We start from the raw sequence: 22,604 nt of genomic DNA on the forward strand, positions 1-22,604 counted from the left end.
TCTAAAATCTCCCAAGATTCCTTTTCTGAAGTTGCTCGTGCAATGTCGCTCACAATCCACACAGCAGAGCAGTTTCCAACAAACTGAAGAAGTGTGACATTAACTTAAAACATTCCAACAGTAAAGGTATAATATACACTATATTATTCATAGCATACATAGGCCTACATACATAGCTTTTATAGGCCTACATACATAGCTTTTGTAGGCCTACATACATAGCTTTTACAGGCCTACATACATAGCTTGTACAGGCCTACATACATAGCCACGGGAAGTAGGAGTGCTAAGGGTGCTGCAGCATCCCCTGAAAAATCAACAACAACAAAAAATAATTTTTTTATTTGTATTTATTTAATAAAAATACATTCAAATAGTGCACTGGGCCTTTACTAGTATTAGTGGACCTATATAGACATCTGTAGTGCAGGCACCAAAAAAATTCAGCACCTCTGCTTTAGGTAGTTGTGTAATTAATGTTTAATTAACAACAGTATCTTAAAGGATTATAGATGGAATTGTTAGATTTATTGCCCTGTCATTTTCTCTGCTTTTGTCATTTTAATGGTTTCCAAAAAGAACAAAACCCTGTCCTCAAATATTTACATCAAAAGGTGCAAAGTTATGGGCAAAGACCGAAAGCATCCACATCAAACAGCCACTTTGTGTGCAGTATTAATTTACCATCCTTACAAACCACTTAATGTAAATGTACATTATTGTATTAAGCAGAGGCTGGTCAACTAGGTTTGTACCTGTAGACCTTCCATCACCATGAAGAAAAACAATGCACAATACTCTAATTGACTACATTGAGACATCAAGTGGTTTGTGATGATGTGATGTGTTGATGTTGCTCAGTTGGAAGAGCACGGTGCTTGCAATGCTAGGGTTGTGGATTTGATTCCCACAGGGGACAAGTATGAAAATGTATGCACTCACTACGAAAGTTGCTCTGTATAAGAGTGTCTACTGAAATGAAAAGACCATTTCAGCTTTCACTTTGAAATAAGTTGCATTTGCAAAGTATTTCAAGAAAAATAATTCACCAAAGTAGTGCACTGGGCCTTTTACTAGTCCTGTATTAGGGAACGATATAGACGTCTTCAGCGCGGGCGATTTCTTATCTTTTTCATCCCAAAATACTTCCCGCAGCTATGATTATATAATATGTATTTATTAATCAATTGTACATAAATATAAATAAAATAAAATACATAGATACAGTCAGCCATTTGGACCTGTACCTATGATACTTGTCAGGTTAGCTCAAGGAAGCAGGAGGGGTGAAGTCAGGCGCAGGAGACACAAATCCGTGAACACACGTTTAATTGGTATTCACTCAGTCCAAAACTAGATAGGGCAGGGCGCATAAAACAAATGCCCAAAATACCAGCCCACACACAATGCAGGGACGCAGCCCACAATAAACTCTGCGAAAACCAAAGGGAAACACCTGTTCCTCAGACAAGAAACGTCATGACATAAAACAATCACGCACAAACAACAAGCCGACATAGCACGACTAAATACCGACGACGACCGCCGAGCGCCGCCCGGGCGAGGAGGGGTGCCACCTTCCGTTGATGACGTGACAATATTGATCTAACACCAACCAAATTAGAAGTTGCATGTATACAATTTGAATTAGAACATAGGATCATCATCAATAAGAATTGTAAATAATTACCGATTTCCACATCTCGTCTCTGCTCTTGTTGCAGTCTCCATTGCCTGGAAGATCAACCAGCACAACATGCTCCAGGAGGTCTTTGGAGTTTGGCACCTTGATGGTTATACACTTCACAAGCGGCCAATACTGTCTTTTAAATGTATCACTCTGTGTGTCACTCCGTGTGTAACAAGTTATCTTTTCAGAGAGTTCTTCAGCCTGCAATTGTAACGAAGCATCAATGACAAAAAAATAAGTGTTTTTCTTAAAATACACTTTGACAAAGATCAAAGAACCTAAAAGATTTGTTATCAGACCTGGTTGCCGACCTAAAATGTTTTTTTAACCAAAATGTTTTTCCCCAAAAGCACACAATCTTCACGGAAGTGAACTAGCATGACACTGTCACTTACTGTGTCACATAGAAATATTTTCTTGACTGATTGTCACTCCCTGACCTTAGAGAGACGTTTTATTCCTCTATTTGTTAGGTCACGGTGTGATGTGGGGTGGGCATTCTATGTTGTATATTTCTTTGTTTTGACCGAGTAGGGTTCCCAATCAGAGGCAGCTGTCTATCGTTGTCTCTGATTGGGAATCATACTTAGGCAGCCTTTTCCCACCTGTGTTTTGTGGGTAGTTATTTTCTGTTTAGCTTATGTGCCTGACGGAACTGTGCGTTTTCATTTTTCCCTTTTGTTATTTTGTTTGAGTGTTTCTTGAAAATAAATATCATGAACACTTACCACGCTGCATTTTAGTCAACTTCTTCTTCAACTACAAACGACGACCGTTACAGAACTACCCACCGCCAAAAGACCAAGCAGCGTGGTCAGGATGAATGGACCTGGGAAGAAATCCTAGAAGGGAAAGGACCCTGGAGGCAGGACGGGGAGTATCGCCGTCCAAAGGAGGAAATAGAGGCAGCGAGAGCAGAATGGCGACGCTATGAGGAACTAGCACGGCAACAACGGAAGCCCGAGAGGCAGCTCCAAAAACAAATTGTGGGGGGGGGAGATTGGCGAGTCAGGGTTGGGACCTGAGCCAACTCCCCGTGCTTACCGTGGGGAGCATGTGACCAGTCAGGCACCGTGTTATGCTGTGATGCGCACTATATCTCCAGTGCGCATTCATAGCCAGGTGCGCTCTGTGCCTGCGCCCCACATTTGCCGTGCTAGAGTGGGCATTCAGCCAGGACGGATTGTGCCGGCTCAGCGCTCCTGGTCTCCAGTACGCCTCCTCGGTCCAGGATATCCTACGCCAGCTCTATGCACTGTGTCGCCAGTACGCCTTCACAGCCCAGTTCGTCCTGTGCCAGTAGCCCACACTTGCCGGGTTAAAGTGAGCATCCAGCCAGGACGGGCTGTGCCAGCCATATGCTCCAGACCTCCAGTGCGCCTCCACGGCCCAGTATATCCTGTGCCAGCTCTACACACTGTGAAGCCAGTGCGCCTTAGCCCAGTTCGTCCTGTGCCAGCGCCCGCACTTGCCGGGATAAAGTGAGCATCCAGCCAGGACTGGTTGTGCCAGCCCTACGCTCCAGACCTCCAGTGCGCCTCCACGGCCCAGTATATCCTGTGCCAGCTCCGCACACCCAGTCTCCAGTGCGTCTCCCCAGTCTGGTGAGACCTGTTCCGGTTCCGCGTAAAAAGCCTCCAGTGATGATCCATGGTCCGAAGCCTCCAGTGATGATCCATGACACGAAGCCTCCAGTGATGATCCATGGCCCGGAGCCTGTAGTGATGATCCATGGCACGAAGCCTCCAGTGATAATCCATGGCCCGGAGCCTCCAGTGATGATCCATGGCACGAAGCCTCCAGTGATGATCCATGGCACGAAGCCTCCAGTGATGATCCATGGCGTGGAGCCTGTAGTGATGATCCATGGCACGGAGCCTGCAGCGACGGTCCCCTGTCCGGAGCCTCCAGCGGCGGTCCGCAGTTCGGAGCATCCAGCGGCGGTCCACAGTCCGGAGTCTGCAGCGGCGGTCCGCAGTCCAGAGTCGCCAGCGGCGGTCCGCAGTCCGGAGTCTCCAGCGGCGGTCTGCAGTACGGAGTCTCCAGCGGCGGTCGGCAGTCCAGAACCTCCAGAGGGGGTTCCCTGTTCAGAGCCTCCGGCGATGATCCACGGTCCGGTTCCTCCGTCGACGATCCATGGTCCGGTTACACAAAAGCGGAGGGATCAGCGGGCGGAGCGGGGGCAACGCCCCGAACCGGAGCCGCCACCAAGGGTAGATGCCCACCCGGACCCTCCCCTATAACTTCAGGTTTGCGGCCGGGAGTCCGCACCTTTAGGGGGGGGTACTGTCACGCCCTGACCTTAGAGAGACGTTTTATTCCACTATTTGTTAGGTCAGGGTGTGATGTGGGGTGGGCATTCTATGTTGTATATTTCTTTGTTTTGACCGAGTAGGGTTCCCAATCAGAGGCAGCTGTCTATCGTTGTCTCTGATTGGGAATCATACTTAGGCAACCTTTTCCCACCTGTGTTTTGTGGGTAGTTTAGCTTATGTGCCTGATGGAACTGTGCGTTTTCGTTTTTCCCTTTTGTTATTTTGTTTGAGTGTTTCTTGAAAATAAATATCATGAACACTTACCACGCTGCATTTTGGTCCACTTCCTCTTCAACTACAAACGACGACCGTTACACTGATAAACGAAACTCTGGAATTTCTCTGAAGTGCGTTCTGTCCATTAATTCTTCTAAGGTTGCCCCACGTCCATCTTTTCCATACAAAGCTGATATATTTTCATTATCGCCATCATCCCTTTCCTGGTCTTCATCATTTCCATCCTCATGAGATCTGTCTCTGAAGATGGACCATAGCTCCTCTTTCCATTCCTAATAAAAATGTCAAACCACAACAAATGTGTAATACATACTGTTTCTCTTAGTGTTACGACACAACCTAGCCAGCCTACTTCTAACGCTACACTAGCAATGCAATGTCTAGGGGTCCAAGGCCATGTGGAATTGTTGTTAGATGGTCATACCATAGGTCAATTAGCTATTTGATGTTGAATTTTAGGACACCTATATATATATACACTACCGGTCAAATGTTTTAGAACACCTAATCATTCAAGGGTTTTTCTTTATTTTTACTATTTTCTACATTGTACAATAATAGTGAAGACATCAAAACTATGAAATAACACATATGGAATCATGTAGTAACCAAAAAAGTGTTAAACAAATCAAAATATATTTGAGATTCTTCAAATAGCCATCATTTTCCTTGATGACAGCTTTGCACACTCTTGGCATTCTGTCAACCAGCTTCATCTGGAATGAGTTTCCAACAGTCTTGAAGGAGTTCCCACATATGCTGTTAGCTGCTTTTCCTTCACTCTGCGGTCTGACTCATCCCAAACCTTCTAAATTTACTAAGTGATTTAAACATACATTTTTTAAACCGGTACTGGGTTACCTTCAGACAGGTCTTCAGACAGGCTGTGGGTGTCGTTGTATATGTTGTATGTGTTCATGATAGTCTCAGCTTTCGATGGTGGGGTCATATTAATTTGAAGCCTAAACCGTTTCGACTCTACAGACAGAAGTTGGTACATTCACTGTACTGACTTCAGATGAGTCCCGTGAATCTTGTGGTGGTCGTAGAGCAAACCAGAGAACACCCCCGAGTTTTTAGCATAAATGCCAGATGTCTTATTTTCGGGATGTCTTCTAGTCTGAAAAACACTGCTGTAGCTCTGCCACCTTCAACCGAAGATGCGGAAGGCCGACATCGGCAGATGCGGTGGATTGAGACGCAGCCCATGCACAAAACCAGATATCTTTAGCTTAAACAGACAGATGTTGATGGGTTTTTTATTTTGCTAGTTAGATTGGCATGCCCATGAGTCAATCGACAAGCCTGGCACATCACCTGGACCCGGTTGCTTCTGCCCCTAGTGATGATGTGTGGAAGTGAAAGTGTAGTGTCTATCTGTGACCTACTACTAATCTATCTACAGTATCTATTGTTTAACACCTGCAACACACTCAATTGAGCATCCAAAACACATATAACAAACTGTACACTATGACCCAATTTACACCTTGCATTATCCCTATCCAAACAGCTGTGATAGGATTACATTCTGAATTCTGGCCTTGCATTTACTTACAATTACACCTGGTATTAAAATGCTTGCAAGTTGGCCGGATTGTGTCTGCGCTGTGTTCGGATCTCACTTTTCCCTTGAATTTAAGACATCTTCATGACTGTATGGCAGAGCATTTTGATGTGTACATGGAATAAAGATTTAAGAAGACCAGCGCTTATACCAAGAACCCCCTCCACCCAAATATGTGCCGTGATGTGCAATGATGTTAGGGTACATTGTATTGTTGTTTCTTTTATTGTTGCTCCTTCTTTTAATGCAAGGTATATATTGGGTCAATGACAGACTTCGATTCAGATCTTAGTTTTAGTTACCTTGATATGTTTCAAAGAAGCCTTTCATTAATTGTACTATTCATCATGACACCACTTTAAAAACATTGCGATAAAACAGATGCTATTACCTTCTCTGTGATAAACTCAATCTCTGCCATGTACTTCGAGTCTGTCATATTGGCCTCCATCTGAATCATGACCGAGGTGCATGCCCCTTGGTTTCCAGAGGGCAGCAATTTTGTCTCACCCAAGATGGTGTTAATCAAGAAGCTCTTACCAGCTCCAGTCTTCCCAAAAACACCCACTATCTCTTTTTTGTCTTTCTCCAGCGTTTGGATTTTACCTCTGTTAGAAATGAAAGACGAAAACAAGTAAAGCAATTTAGTGGCCTATACGAGTCTTTCTCCATGTGTTTTCTCTCCAGATTAAAAAATGCTTACCTGAGGAAGTCAATGAGTTTGGTAGAAGGCAGATCATCAAGTTTGCTTTCGACAAGTTGCATGATCTTCTTCACCTCTGTCTTGGTTTCAATTTCTGTCAGAGTTAAACACAGGTCACCAACCAGCTATAATCTTGTTGTGTCAACATGTTTATAAAGGTGGAAAAGATATTACAGGGAAATAATGAGAAGAATGCACAGTGGCATTCAGATCTGCTATATCAAAAACTGAGATAAAATGTTGTTGTTTGCTGAAGTTAAAGGAGTACTCCACTCAAATAACCATATATTTACTACTGTTAGAGAGATGGCTACAAGAGCAGAGCACTGGACTCTATAACACTACTTTTGAGGTCTGAAAACATCTGAAAAATTACAGTCAACTGTAGGATTAAGGATTAGCCCCTTACTAAGGATTAGCTCCTTATTTTCAATTTTCACCTAAAATGACATACCCAAATCTAACTGCCTGTAGCTCAGGCCCTGAAGCAAGGATAGACATATTCTTGGTACCATTTGAAAGGAAACACATTGAAGTTTATGGAAATGTGAAATTAATGTAGGAGAATATAACACATTACATCTGGTAAAAGATAATACAAAGAAAAAAACATCCGTTCTTTTGTATTTTTTTTTGTACCATCATCTCTGAAATGCAAGCGAAACGCCATAATGTGTTATTCCAGCCCAGGTGCACTTGAGATTTTGGCCACTAGATGGCATCAGTGTATGTGCAAAGTTTTAGACTGATCCTATGAACCATTGCATTTCTGCTCAAAATTCTGTATCAAGACTGCCCAAATGTGCCTAATTTGTCTATTAATAACTTTTCATGTTCAAAATTGTGCTCTCTCCTCAAACAATAGCATGGTATTCTTTCACTGTAATAGCAACTGTAAATTGGATAGTGCAGTTAGATTAACAAGAATTTAAGCTTTCTGCCAATATCAGATATGTCTCTGTCCTGGGAAATGTTCTTGTTACTTACAACCTCATGCTAATCGCATTAGCCTACATTAGCTCAACCGTCCCGTGGAAGGGACACCGATGCCGAAGAAGTTTTAAGGAGACACCAGTTAGTCCTCTCACTCAAACCCTTGTAATGTTTTTTGTCTTATGTTGTACCTACCCCAAATTATTCTTGTCATGTTACTAAATCTATCCAGATTATATTTTATATTTCATGATCAACTAACGCAGCAAAAAGTACAGTAAATGTAAAATGCACAAAAAATCAATCAGTGTAATTTATGGATTCAGTCATGAGTCAGGTGTACTGTGATGTTATCACCTTTAGTCTAATAATTTCCCACCATCTCCAAACTGTTCCCTTTTAATTGCTACCATGGTTATACATATGCTTTCCATGTTTCTTCTGTAAGAACATTTCAATGAAGCCCTATCCATATAGGTCAATTCCCACAAATGTAAAGGGTTAAAACGATTGTGGTCCATATAAACACCATCATCCACCTACCAAATGTTTCAGTTATTCTGGACGCAGCATCACGTTGTCGTTTCTTTGTTTGTTTGTTTGCATGGGCCTCATCAGATTTCCTTTTGCCTGGAAACAATTGGAAACATCTTTCATTAATTAATACACAAATCATCCAGCAGCAGTCACAGATCTTCCAATCTCGTTATAGCCAGTGCTGTAAGCAAATTAGTTGCATCAGTCGGTGAAAAAGCATTTCAGATTGTCTACTTACTGCATGCTTATGATAAACGGTACAAAGGGATACTTGCAACTCAAGTGTAAAGTATATCATAATTCAATAGTATGACATGATTTACTAAGTGATTTAAATATATATATATATATATAGTATCACTTTAGATGTTTCGCATGGTCGTCTTCTAAAGGTAGTATTTTTGCGTTGTTTTGCTGTATGTGTAAATCTGAAACATCAGTGCTTTTCACCTGGGATATTCACTTGAAGTGGGGGTATCTTACTGGTTGAGGTTTCACTCTGAAGAAACACATAGATAATCAACAGGTTAACAAAGGAATCACTCCACAAAACTTATCACAATTGCTTTAGTTTCAGAAGCATTTTCTTGAATAATTTTGGTCTCTTCCTGAATGTTGTTTTCACTGATAACCTGTCTGGGATAGGGGGCAGTATTTTCACGGCCGGATGAAAAACTTACCCAATTTAAACAGGTTACTACTCTGGCCCAGAAACTAGAATATGCATATTATTAGTAGATTTGGATAGAAAACACACTTAAGTTTCTAAAACTGTTTGAATGGTGTCTGTGAGTATAACAAAACTCATATGGCAGGCAAAAACCTGAGAAAAAGTCTGAGAATTGTAGTTCTTCTTTTGATTCTCTATTGAAACTACAGTGTATGTGGGGTGACGTTGCACTTCCTAAGGCTTCCATTGGCTGTCAACAGCCTTCAGAAAGTGGTTTGAGCATTCTCCTGTCACTGGGCAGATAATAGGAGCTCCGTTTCTGAGTGGACTGCCTGGCAACAAAGGGATTGGATATGCGCCGTCACGCGAGCGCGCCGTTACTTATTTTTCTTCTTGAATGAATATGCTATTGTCCGGTTGGAATATTATCGCAATTTTACGTTAAAAATACCATAAAGATTGATTTTAAACAGCGTTTGACATGCTTCTAAGTACGGTAATGGAACATTTTGACTTTTCGTCTCTGGTTCCGCGCTCACGCATTATGCCTTTGGATAAGTGATCTGTATGCACAAACAAAACGGAGGTATTTGTACATAAATATGGATTATTTCAAACAAAAACAAAATTTCTTGTGGAAGTAGCAGTCCTGGGAGTGCATTCTGACGAAGATCAGCAAAGGTAAGAGAATATTTCTAATACTAATTCTGAGTTTAGGTTGGGCCGAACTTGGCGGGTGTCTGTATAGCTCGCCGTGATGGCTGAGCTATGTACTCAGAATATTGAAAAATGTGCTTTCTCCATAAAGCTATTTCAAAAATCTGACACAGCGGTTGAATCCAGGAGTAGTCTATCTATAATTCTTTAAATAATTGTTATATATTTTGTCAACGTTTATGATGAGTATTTTTGTAAATTAATGTGCACGTTCACCGGACGTTTTGGTGGGAATACATTTTCTGAATATCACGCACCAATGTAAAATACTGTTCTTGGATATAAATATGACCTTTATCGAACAAAACATACATGTATTGTGTAACATAATGTCCTAGGAGTGTCATCTGATGAAGATCGTCAAAGGTTAGTGCTTCAATTAGCTGTGTTTTGGGTTTTATTGACACATGTCCTTGCTTGGAAAATGGCTGCATGATTATTTTTGTCTATGTACTCTCCTAACATAATCTAATGTTTTGCTTTCGCTGTAAAGCCTTTTTGAAATCGGACAATGTGGTTACATCAAGGAGAAGTGTATCTTTAAAATGGTGTAAAATAGTTGTATGTTTGAGAAAGGTGAATTATGACATTTTGTTGTTTTTGAATTTTCCGCCCTGATATTTCACTGGCTGTGTCCCGCAGGTGGGACGCTAGCATCCCACGTAGCCCACAGAAGATAACCTTTGACTGATGTTTGACTGATAATGGAGCACCTGCTGTGTGTGGAGCACCAGTTTAGGCTAGTTCTCTGTCACAACTGGATTCAACATTATTTGGTTGGATTTCTTTGTTTCAAACTGTTCTAGGCTACAGCACATTTTAGTATCAACCTGTGATGGATAGATACTGTTTCTTATGGATGAGTGAAGGTAGAACTACTTGTTATGAAATGGGTGGATGTACTTCCTATGAAAAGAACAGAACAGAAGAAACATGCACGTCGCTGAACAAGTCTACTGTAAACAGATTATAATGAGAAGATCTGCTGGCAAGAAAGTAGGCCTACTTCATAAATCAAATCAAATCTTATTGGTCTATCTACTTCATAGCAATAGAACCTTGTGTGAAAGAAAAATTCAAGACTAAAGTTTTATTAGATAGTACTGTGTAGAATGTGTTCTCACTATACCAATTTCACTGTTCCTTCCCCATCTCTCTTTCCCTTTCTCTACTTTCCTCACTCTCGTTCCCTCTCCTTCCTTTCCTCTCTCTCCTTTACTCTCTCTCCTTCCCTTTCTCTCCTTCCCTCTCTCCTTCCCTCTCTCCTTCCTGCTCTCTCCTTCCAGCTCTCTCCTTCCAGCTCTCTCCTTCCCTCTCTCTCATTCCCGCTCTCTCCTTTCCCCTCTCTCTCTTTCCATCTCTCACGCTCAAACCTCTCATGCCAGTAAATGTATTCCTATTTATAGTTTTCCTGTAACCCCAACTGTTCTATTGGTTGATGTTTCCATGAAGTCAGAGTGCATCATATTAAAAATGACAACAGGGATTTGATTTAAAAAGGCTGTGTTGGGGTGCAATGTCACATCTCAATGTCTTTGGCTTGCAAACATACAGGCTAAATGAGTTAATGTCACATTCTGACCATAGAAAGCTGTTATTTTCTATGGTAGAGTAGGTCAGGGCTTGACGGGGGGGTTTCTAGTTTAGATTTTCTATGATGTTACGTTCTAGTTTTGTATTTCTATGCTGGGTTTTGTTTGGGATGATCTCCAATTAGAGGCAGCTGGTCCTCGTTGTCTCTAATTGGAGATCATACTTAAGTAGGGGTTTTTCCCACCTGGGTTTGTGGGAGAATATCTTTGAGTCAGTGTATGTTTCACCTCTGTGTCACAGTTTGTTGTTTTTGTCATTTCGTTTATTTATGTATTGCAATAGTTTCACAGTGTAAATAAAATGTGGACCGACACACACGCTGCACTTTGGTCCGCTTCTCCTTTCGACTCCCGTGACAGTTAAACTACTGAATGTATGTATAATATTTGTTTGATAGAACACATGGTAGACCTGCCCTGATCTGATCTGGCTAAATAGACCTGGGATAATCTCCTCATTCAAAAGACAGTTCAACATGACACACCTGCCCTGAACTGATCTGGCTAAAGAGACCTGGGATAATCTCCTCATTCAAAGGAAAGATATTAAGTTACCGTACAAAGATCATGTTCCATAAACCAGATCAGATTTACATTTATATTTTAGTAATTTAGCAGACGATCTTATCCAGAGTGACTTACAATTATCTGATATGATAGATGTTAAAAACCTCAAGATCAATTATGTTCGGAATAACAATGAGGCTAATAATAAACAATGATTTCCTTTCAGTTACAGTTGCTGTGCACCTGAAGTATGTAAACATTAAGACAGTTCGACCAAAACCATAAAAACTCACACGCCTTGTAGATCCAGAATCTCCTCATTACCGGCTATCAGAATAAGCCTAGCTTTAGGCTATTGTTTTTACGTGTATTTCACACTATGTTGGGGGGTAAATCGGACTGTAATACTTGTATGGATGTCGTCCCCAATATTTTAATGTCATCGTCACCACACTTACAAAAAAACATGTCAAATTTGCAGTTTCACATGTGCAATAGCTATTTTCTACCTTTTGAACTTAAATTTCACATGTGAAACCATATTTCCACATGTATTACATTTAGAGTTCACATGTTAACACCTTTTCACATGTGGGGCAAATAACATGTTTTCACCTCACATGTGATTTGTAATTTCACATTTGATATTTGTGGTTTCACATGTTAACTCAACATGTGGAAATCTCACTTTCATATGTGGAATTGCATTTTCAAATGTAAAAAACATTTATGTGAAAATCACATTTGTCGTTTCACAGGTAAAACAACACGTGAAAATGTTACATTCACATGTGGAATTGCACGTTCACGACACACACGCTCATAATCAATCAATCAAATTTTATTTATAAAGCCCTTTTAACATCAGCAGATGTCACAAAGTGCTATACAGAAACCCAGCCTAAAACTCCAAACAGCAAGTAATGCAGATGCACGGTGGCTAGGAAAAATGCCTAGGAAGAAACCTAGAGAGGAAGCAGGCTCTGAGGGGTGGCCAGTCCTCTTCTGGCTGTGCCGGGTGGAGATTATAACAGTACATGGCCAAGATGGTCAAATGTTCATAGATGACCCGCAGGGTCAAATAATAATAATCACAGTGGTTGTTGAGGATGCAACAGGTCAGCACCTCAGGAGTAAATGTCAGGTCCGGGACAAGGTAGCATGTCCGGTGAACAGGTCAGGGATCCATAGGTGCAGGCAGAACAATTGAAACTGGAGCAGCAGCACGACCAGGTGGACTGGGGACAGCAAGGAGTCATCAGGCCAGGTAGTCCTGAGGCATGGTCCTAGGTCTCAGTTCCTCCGGGAGGAGAGGGAGCATGCTTAAATTCACACAGGACACCGGATAAGACAGGAGAAATACTTAAGATATAACAGACTGAACCTAGTCCCCTGACACATAAACTATTGCATCATAAATACTGGTGGCTGAGACAGGAGGGGAGACACTGTGGCCCCGTCTGATGATACCCCCGGACACTGCCAACCAGGCAGGATATAACCCCACCCACTTTGCCAAAACACAGCCCCCACACCACTAGAGGGATATCAACAGACCACCAACTTACCACCCTGAAACAAGGCTGAGTATAGCCCATGAAGATCTCCTCCACAGCACACCGAGGGGGCGCAGGACTGGACAGGAAGATCATGTCAGTGACTCAACCCACTCAAGTGATGCACCCCTCCTAGGGAAGGCATGGAAGAGCACCAGTAAGCCAGTGACTCAGCCCCCGTAATAGGGTTAGAGGCAGAGAATTGCAGTGTAGAGAGGGGAACCTGCCAGGCAGACAGCCGACTCACACACACACACACACACACACACACACACACACACACACACACACACACACACACACACACACACACACACACACACACACACACACACACACACACACACACACACACACACACACACACACACACACGTTCTATGACAGAGACGTGCTCTATGACAGAGACATGCTCTATGACAGAGACATGCTCTATGACACTGCATGTTTGAGCTATAGCTGATTATCTATTGGTGGATGTGAGAAAACATTAAAGGGCAACCAAAGTAACCTATCAGCTTGAGGTACACTGTGTGGATGGCCTTTTCTGAACCAGCTCAGCCAACACTAACACCAAGGTCAACCATGTGAAAACCATGACTTGAATTCATGCTCATACCAACCTGCTTTTAAAATCTGTAGGTTACATCAACATTATACACATGGCCTCCTGTAGGTAGATATTGTAGTTGTGTGGTGTTGCTGCTTTGTCTTTGAAATGTGTGTGTTTATTAAATACAAAAAGTGCTTTGTTTTGTACATTGATATTATAGTTGACAAAGCCTTTGGCACTATTTTCCTTGCATGCTGTTGCGTAACCCGGTGACGGCTGTCTAATTTCTGAACTATTCTCATTGGATGATGAGGTTCATCAATATCAGGTGTGATGAGACCTGGGTGTGGCCGCCCAGAGGAAGGAGCAGATGAGAGGAAATAGAGCTGTTGGTTTTGATTTGACATTAAGTTTGACCCAGTTTTTGAAGAATAATTTATAGTTTGATGCCCAGTTTCCCCCTGACTTTCTCCTGCCACTTTCTAGTTGGAAGTATTTACTGTCCTGTTGATGATGAACGTTGGGTGATGTTTGTCCATCTGGTTCACTAATCTACATGTTGAGTGGGCCTTGTCTTTTTCTAACTCTAAGGAACAGAGAAAACAGATACTGTACTGTTACCTGGTGATGGTTTGCTCATTTCCACATTTGTCAGCTCAACCTGGATTGTTAGAACCTGTGTATAATGTGTTAGGCAGAGCTCCTTATGCTCCTGTTTAAACCTGGTTGTGGTATAGTATGGCAGTGTTACATGTTGATAATATACATTTAGCATGATGTATTTCTTGTAATAAGACCCATGATAATTGGAATTTGAAAATGAATTCTAATCATGTTGAACGTTTGTATTGACCATATAGTAGCTATTTTGTTAGTACAATCATTAACCCTCCTCACCCTAAACACTACACCATGTTGTTTCATGTGAAGGGAATCGCCACACCATAACTATTTATAGTCATTATTTATTGAGAAATAAACCCATAAGAGGACATGATTTTCAAACACCCTATTTCCCCCACAACGGACATAACAATAATCAACAATACACAAGTAACAAAATGACTAAACATAACTATTAGGTTATAACAACATCACATTGACACATTTTGGTTAAATGGTAAATTGGAAAGAAACACATCCAGCTATTATTTCTGCATAAAAGCATCTATAAAATGATTAATCAATAATTCAAGCATAAACAATACCTCATCAATCCTTTGAATGAATGAAAAATAAACCAACACATGATTAATAAACTGTAGTAGCTCAAAGAATATGCTTCCATTCAAAAGCAGACAAACTTAGTAAACATCTGTGTAATAAAGGACTTTTTGATAAGATATGAAAATTCAGACCAATTAAATAAACCGAAAAATATATGACAATACTCAACATTGCATATAATGTTCTGACTACACCGTTTCCATAGAGGCTTGCTTTTCCAAAAGGAGAGTAAGGCAACATTTCAGAGAAATAGAATGGAAACGTTGGTAAACAGCAACAATTGGACCATCACAAGGTTAAAGTTTGCCCTCTAGGATATGTATTTTCCTTCTATCTTTGTGGTGGCTGGACCTGTGTAGGCTACAGTACTACCAGAGTACAGAGTAGTCAGTCAGAAATATACAATCTGACTATTACTAACATGACTCTGCACCCTTATAGTTCAACACATTTGTAGAAAATGAATGGTATTAAGTCAACATTTCAATATTAAAATTGTAATTTATATTCACTACATTAATATAAGTGAATGAGAGAAATTAGGAAATGCACCACCCTATTACATAGAAAAAAATCGAATTAAGAAGACAAAAGACATTTAAAAATGAACATGGTTACAAATTATTGAAAACACTAGGACACACTACTAGCATGAAGAAATCTGGTGTGTTTGTGGTAACATTCCACTCCTTGCCACTAATTGGTGCATTTATCAAGAAGGCACGCCAGCGCCTGTTCTTCCTCAGGTGGCTGAAAAAAACTTGGCACCAGTTTCTACAGATGTACCATTGAGCTGCATACTGACTGGCTGTATCACCGCCTGGTACGGCAGCTGCATCCCTCTCCACCACAAGGCTCTACAGAGGGTGGTGAAGGCTGCAAAGTTCATCACTGGGGGCAAGCTCTGAAGCATTAAAACTGCTGAACAGCTTATCAATGACTGTCTACCTGCAATCACTGGCTGTCTACGCACAGCACTCCACACATTCCCACCCACACAAACTCACACACACCCACATTCTTTAATTTACACACAGTGTATCCTGTGCACGTGATGAATAAACTTTGATTTGATTTTGATTGATTCTTGACATGCCGTACAGCCAGACTGTTTGGCATGACAAGAAGTGTCAAGTAGTGGAATGTTAGCACAAACACAAGACTATAACATCTTTAAATTTAAATCCTCATAGACTTCCTGCTGTCAGTCATATCTCCCAACACTCCAATGCAGATTAGGAGCATAGTGACTGTAGTATTCTGACATCCTGCTCTGGAAGAGGGACCACTTGCTGCCCTTTGTTCAACGGTCGAGAACCATCCCAGGCCATCCCATTCATCAGCGGTAAGCTGCTGCTTCCCAACAAAACACATAAGAATACACACTATGGGAATACACACTCTGAATACACACTATGAGAATACACACTATGAATACACGCATAAGAGCACACACTATGAGAATACACACTGAGAATACACACTATGAGAATACACACAAAAATACACACTATGGGAATACACACACTGAATACGCATAATAATACACCATATAGGAATACACACCACGGGAATACACACTCCGAATACATATGCTGGGAATACACACTCTGAATACACACAAGAATACACACGCTGGGAATACACACTCTGAATACACACATAATACAACACACTGTGGGAATACACACATAATAATACCCACTATAGGAATACACACTCTGAATACACACATAATAATACACACGATGGGAATACATACTCGGAATACACACATAATAATACACACTCTGAATACACACATAAGAATGCACACTATGGGAATACACACTGAATACAAACAAAAATACGCACTATGGGAATGCACACATACAAATACATACTATGGGAATACACACTATTGCAATACACACTATAGGAACAATATACTCTCTGTCCACAAAATGTATTCTAAGTGCGGGCCATCTATTTGAAATATTATGGCTATTTTGGGAAACTTTGCAATTTACAGGGTCCGTTCTAATGTCCCTCCATGTTTCAGGTACTCATAGTGGGAGAGCAATAATAATAAAATATGACATTTATCAGACACTTTTATCCAAACGGACTATATATATTTATACATATATGTTTACGAATGGGTGCTCCTGGGAATCAAACCGACTATCCTAGCGTTGCAAGCACCATGTTCTACCAATTGAGCTACAGGGGAGAGGAGGAGTTTGATCTTACCCAGGTCCTGGACAAGACGAGGTTCATGGTTAAGGAGAGCTTTGTAGAAGGCAGATTTCACTGTTGTTCCTCCTACTTGTACAGCATCAAACATCAGTCTCATTTGTACCTGACTGGGCGAAGCCATGAGGATTCTTGAGTACAATTCATCTGGAATCATCTCCTCCACAAGCAGGTCACCTGCTACATACTGCACCATCGTGACCCTCTGAATGAGATCAGCCATATGCTTATCCACAAACGCTTCACCTGAGAGCTTGTTCAGTTCAGGCTCAGCACCTGAGATTCATGTCAGAAAATGCATACACATCTAGGTCATATTATTAGAGCCACAATTATCTAAAACCCTCAAGAACAATTGTGTTCTACATAACAAGCCACGAAATACAACAAAACATATTTAATGACCTGAATGTGTCTCTCTTAACAAGACTGATCACTTGATGATGTACATAACAATAACAATGATTGATTGATTGATTGATTGATGACAAGACTCAAACACATTCCATATCAAAGAAAACAAAACCCTACCTGGATTAAGGTTGATCGGATTGACATGAGGTGGTTCGAAATCTGAAGAAAATCGAAACAGATTTATTTTTATCCAGTGTGTTGAACACAGTTTAAATAAGTAGGAAGTTAGGGGAATACAGTGTGTTGAATACAGTTGAAATAAGTAGGGGGTGAGGGGTGTACAGTGTGTTGAATACAGTTTAAATTAGTAGGGGTGAGGGGTGTACAGTGTGTTTGAATACAGTTTAAATGAGTAGGGGGTGAGGGGTGTACAGTGTGTTGTATACAGTTTAAATAAGTAGGGGGTGAGGGGTGTACAGTGTGTTGAATACAGTTTAAATAAGTAGGCGTGAGGGGAGTACAGTGTGTTGTATACAGTTTAAATAAGTAGGGGGTGAGGGGTGTACAGTGTGTTGTATACAGTTTAAATAAGTAGGGGGTGAGGGGTGTAATAGTGTGTTGAATATAGTTTAAATAAGTAGGCATGAGGGGTGTACAGTGTTGTATACAGTTTAAATAAGTAGGGGCTGAGGGGTGTACAGTGTGTTGAATACAGTTTAAATAAGTAGGCATGAGGGGTGTACAGTGTTGTAAACAGTTTAAATGAGTAGGGGTGAGGAGTGTACAGTGTGTTGTATACAGTTTAAATGAGTAGAGGTGAGGGGTGTACAGTGTTGTAAACAGTTTAAATGAGTAGGGGTGAGGGGTGTACAGTGTGTTGTATACAGTTTAAATGAGTAGGGGTGAGGGGTGTACAGTGTTGTAAACAGTTTAAATGAGTAGGGGTGAGGGGTGTACAGTGTGTTGAATACAGTTTAAATGAGTAGGGGTGAGGTACAGTGTGTTGAATATAGTTTAAATGAGTAGGGGTGAGGGGTGTACAGTGTGTTGTATACAGTTTAAATGAGAATGGGTGAGGGGTGTGCAGTGTGTTGAATACAGTTTAAATGAGTAGGGGTAAGGGGTGTACAGTGTGTTGAATACAGTTTAAATGAGTAGGGGTGAGGGGTGTACAGTGTGTTAAATTCAGTTTAAATAAGTAGGGGGTGTCATGACTGTCCTGATCAGGTCTGGGTACTGGAGACCACCACCCTACAGATTATCTCCCAAACCCCCAACAGAGGAGGAGAGATCTAGGGGTCTGAAGATGTGGGGGTTTTATGACCCCTCACGCCCATAATAAACCTTAGGCCACAGAGAAATTCCTTTGTCCTCACAATGGAGAACTGGCCTCAGAATATTAAACATGCAATAAAGGGACTTTGGAACAATGGTTTCCGTCAGCCACAATGGTGGTCATGACGAGAGGTGGAATATGAAAATGTATGTAACTTTTGTATTGTTATTAAAGTTTAAGAGATGACGTTATTATGAAAACATTGTACCTTTAAGAGTTTTCCCAGTATATGCCTGATGTTTATACATTGTACGTTGTGTGGAAAATATCCAAATCAAAGAGAATGTTTTGGTTAAGGATGAAATGTGAAGTTAGTGTCTAAAATTGGATTTTAGTCAAATCTAGGCCTTGTCCCTTAACTTGGTACGCCCAGAGAATTGCCCTAAAGGCGGTTACGCCCACTTCTGACACGAGGGTATAGGAACCGGAGAGTGAAGAATTAACATATCAGACTAAGTGACCCCAAGCTGCAGCGAAGGTCTAACAAAGTCAACGAACCCCAAAACGAAACACAAGGTTGAAGACAAAGAAATATTTTTCTACACGAGCTACGGACGAGTAGCTGTGTCTAAGCGGGTGAATTCAAGCCGAACCACCCAGCCTCCACTCTCCATTGAATCGTGGTATCTACACCGTTCGAGCCCTAAGCTGTGAGCTCTGAGCTACAGAGCTGTCTGTCCTCAGAAGACCCCTTTCAGATCAAGGGCGAGGGATCAGACCACTAAGCCAAGAAGGACACTGACATTGTGAGGACAACCAGAGAGTTGCGCCGGAGAAGTGCGTCATTGAGAAGCCTAAACGACCCACGCGGAGCTTCCCACCTGAGACCTCCAACACGTAATTACATCATTATATTCTGACCCATAAGAGCGGCAGTTCGGGGCAAGGCTAGGTTTAAATAAGCATAGCTGACAAATGAACCCAAATGTATTTTTCTCTCGTGTACTTTCTTGGTTTCTCTCTCTTTTAAATCCCCATTTTGGGTAACACGCGCCATAGTGTGTTGGCCCGTTATACTAAGTCCTAATCAATAGCTATACTGTGTTTTGTGTATGTGTATTTTTATCATCATTTTAGCTTGCTAGTAAATAAATAATCAACTAAGATTGGTGTGGTAAACTCATTGGTGTAGCCCGGGTTCGTGCAGATTCCCGGATTATGCGACATTCAGACATGAGACAAGAGGTTGATTAATTTAGTGACTGTTGTAAAATCGATATTCTGATATCCTTTGAGTTAATTTGGGAAATAGAAACTCAATCAAAATAATTTTCCCATGGTGCCCCAGGTTAATGAGTTAATAATTGCTTGATTCATTGCTTAATTCATTTAATCACGCAATTATAAACCGTTAATCATTCGATGAGCAACAGTCGTCACATTAACTAATACCACGTCACGACAGGGGTGAGGGGTGTACAGTGTGTTGAATACAGTTGAAATGAGTAGGGGTGAGGGGTGTACAGTGTTGAATACAGTTTAAATGAGTAGGGGTGAGGGGTGTACAGTGTTGAATACAGTTTAAATGAGTAGGGGTGAGGGGTGTACAGTGTTGTATACAGTTTAAATGAGTAGGAGTGAGGGGTGTACAGTGTTGAATACAGTTTAAATGAGTAAGGGTGAGGGGTGTACAGTGTTGTATACAGTTTAAATGAGTAGGGGTGAGGGGTGTACAGTGTGTTGTATACAGTTTAAATGAGTAGGGGTGAGGGGTGTACAGTGTGTTGTATACAGTTTAAATGAGTAGGGGTGAGGGGTTTACAGGTTCATAACCAACTGGCATTTGATCTAACCTGTTGGAATTAGACACTCCCACACTATTTGGTCATTACGTCCTCTGTCTAAAAGACTCAGTCTGATGTTCTCTGCACCCGACATGCCGTCTAAAAACACCTGAAATGTGGGGTGGAAGTTTGGGCTATAGTCATAGTCAAACTGCCCACTCTGAAACAGAAAATGAAAAAGAATATTAGCCAAATATAGACATCAACAGAGAGCTAGAATTACTGTATCTGGCCATATAGCACTTATAACTTGTTATCCTGTGGGAACTTCATGGTGTCAGGTACATGCACATAAAAACCACACATCATACCCAACACCACAAACCAGCACATTATAAAGGAATACTTACACTGAGTGTACAAAACATTAAGGACACCTTACTAATATTGAGTCACACCCCTTCTTCCCACAGTTGTGTCAAGTTGGCTGGATGTCCTTTGGGTGGTGGATCATTCTTGATACACACGGTAAACTGTTGAGCGTGAAAAACCCAGCAGTTTTGCAGTTCTTGACACAAGCCAACTGCTGTACCATACCCCGCTCAAAGGCACTTAAATATTTTGTCTTGCCCATTCACCCTCTGAATGGCACACATACACAATCCATATCTAAATTCTTTAACCTGTCTCCTCCCCTTCATCTATACTGATTGAAGTGGATTTAACAAGATTCACCTGGTCAATCAATGTCACGAAAAGAGCAGATGTTCCTAATGTTTTGTACACTCAGTGCATATAGGAATGTATGGTAGTATGTGATGACCATGCTTACTGTTGGCTGTATCCTAGAATTTGCCACCAGTTCACAGCAGAGACCATATTTTCCTCTAGGACTCAATGTGCAGTTGGAGCTGGATTGAATGAATGTACTCCCCTTCTGTTGATGTTCCACCTTCAAAGAATAAAGGTGCATTACTTCAGGGTAAACTGATCAAATACCTTCACAATAACACTTCGGAGAGAAATCTATTAATGGTAATGAACCATTTTACCACCACTTATCAAGCTAGAGCAATATCTACGTTCAAGTTAATTCTACAAAACAGCTCTTGCAGTGTGCAGAATTAATTCCTTCATACTGTAAACATTACCTCACAAAGTGGCACATTCTTGGGCAATAAAATAACATTCAGTATGCAATTCTGAGGTCTGTTCCCTTGTGGTTGGAGGAACAGCAGCACCTGGCTTCGGACCGGGAGGATGGAGAACACATCCCTGATGAGGCCAAAGAGGGAGAGGTGTGTGATGTTTACAATCACGTGTGTAGCAGTCGTCTTCAGTGGCTGAACAATCTCCATGTTGCCATCAGTAACATGGGCTACGGACAATTTCTCATCCTTCTCTGCAGAATAAGAACAATGCTTTAATTGACTGTAAATAATGCTTTAATTTACTGTAAGTCTCATCCAATGTATTATTATTGAATGTATTATTCAGCGTTAGTGTCCCATTATACCTGTTCTATAATTGTATTTTTAAAGTAATCTTGATATTGTATATTAAAACAATCAATATACTGAAATGATGCATCACTTACCATCACACATACAGTGATGCATCACTTACCATCACACATACAGTGTGGGAGATGAAGTTGGCGGACAGACTGCTCAGAACAGTCAATGCTGAATAGGGGTCCTGCTGGTGTCATGGAGCCCAGGAGTCTGCTGTCCCATTGAGTCATCATGTAAACCACATCTCCCTTCCCTTCCATCAGAAATACCAGTCCAGTGGAACTGCACTGGAAAAGACCTGCCTTGGGGCATTGGAGCCTGCAAGGCAGACGAAGGGCAAAGGTGACAGTTGTAAACTTTTTGGGGGAATAAAAAAAGTCAAGCACTCATTTGGTAAACATGAGCATAGGAAAAGGCCATGATAAAGTATTGAACGTTTCAGTGATCCATAGATACCTATAAGTAGGCTTGCGGTCATGTGTTGTAAGTTCTTTGACAATTTCAGGATTTAACATTGTTACACTTGTTGACACCTGTAACAGAAAATGGAAGACCAGGCAACCCTAGTACATCGGATCAAATACTCTCAGACTGAATTCCTATGGTTTAGATGTGGTTTATCAACTCCCCACAAACA

General features: G+C 41.2%; 1 protein-coding gene across 10 annotated transcripts in view; it reads right to left on the reverse strand.

The window, feature by feature from the left end:
* The window catches only part of LOC106601847 (nuclear GTPase SLIP-GC), a 79,186-nt gene that overhangs the window by 17,640 nt on the left and 38,942 nt on the right, over positions 1–22,604 (reverse strand). For 7 of the 10 annotated variants that reach the window (XM_045715626.1, XM_045715625.1, XM_045715627.1 and 4 more), the window contains 7 exons: positions 22,424–22,500; positions 22,080–22,285; positions 21,605–21,855; positions 21,286–21,405; positions 20,523–20,673; positions 17,571–17,612; positions 14,527–17,315 (listed from right to left, as the gene is read on the reverse strand). In XM_045715626.1, the coding sequence (XP_045571582.1) occupies positions 16,936–17,315; positions 17,571–17,612; positions 20,523–20,673; positions 21,286–21,405; positions 21,605–21,855; positions 22,080–22,285; positions 22,424–22,500 (1,227 nt within the window). In that variant the 3' untranslated portion in view covers positions 14,527–16,935. Of the gene's footprint in view, positions 1–14,526; positions 17,316–17,570; positions 17,613–20,522; positions 20,674–21,285; positions 21,406–21,604; positions 21,856–22,079; positions 22,286–22,423; positions 22,501–22,604 lie in introns of those variants that run through there. The other 3 variants (XM_045715624.1, XR_006769255.1, XM_045715628.1) reach the window with 3 other exon arrangements.

Source organism: Salmo salar, chromosome ssa03 (assembly GCF_905237065.1).
Source record: "Salmo salar chromosome ssa03, Ssal_v3.1, whole genome shotgun sequence".
NCBI classification, from domain to species: Eukaryota; Metazoa; Chordata; class Actinopteri; order Salmoniformes; family Salmonidae; genus Salmo; species Salmo salar.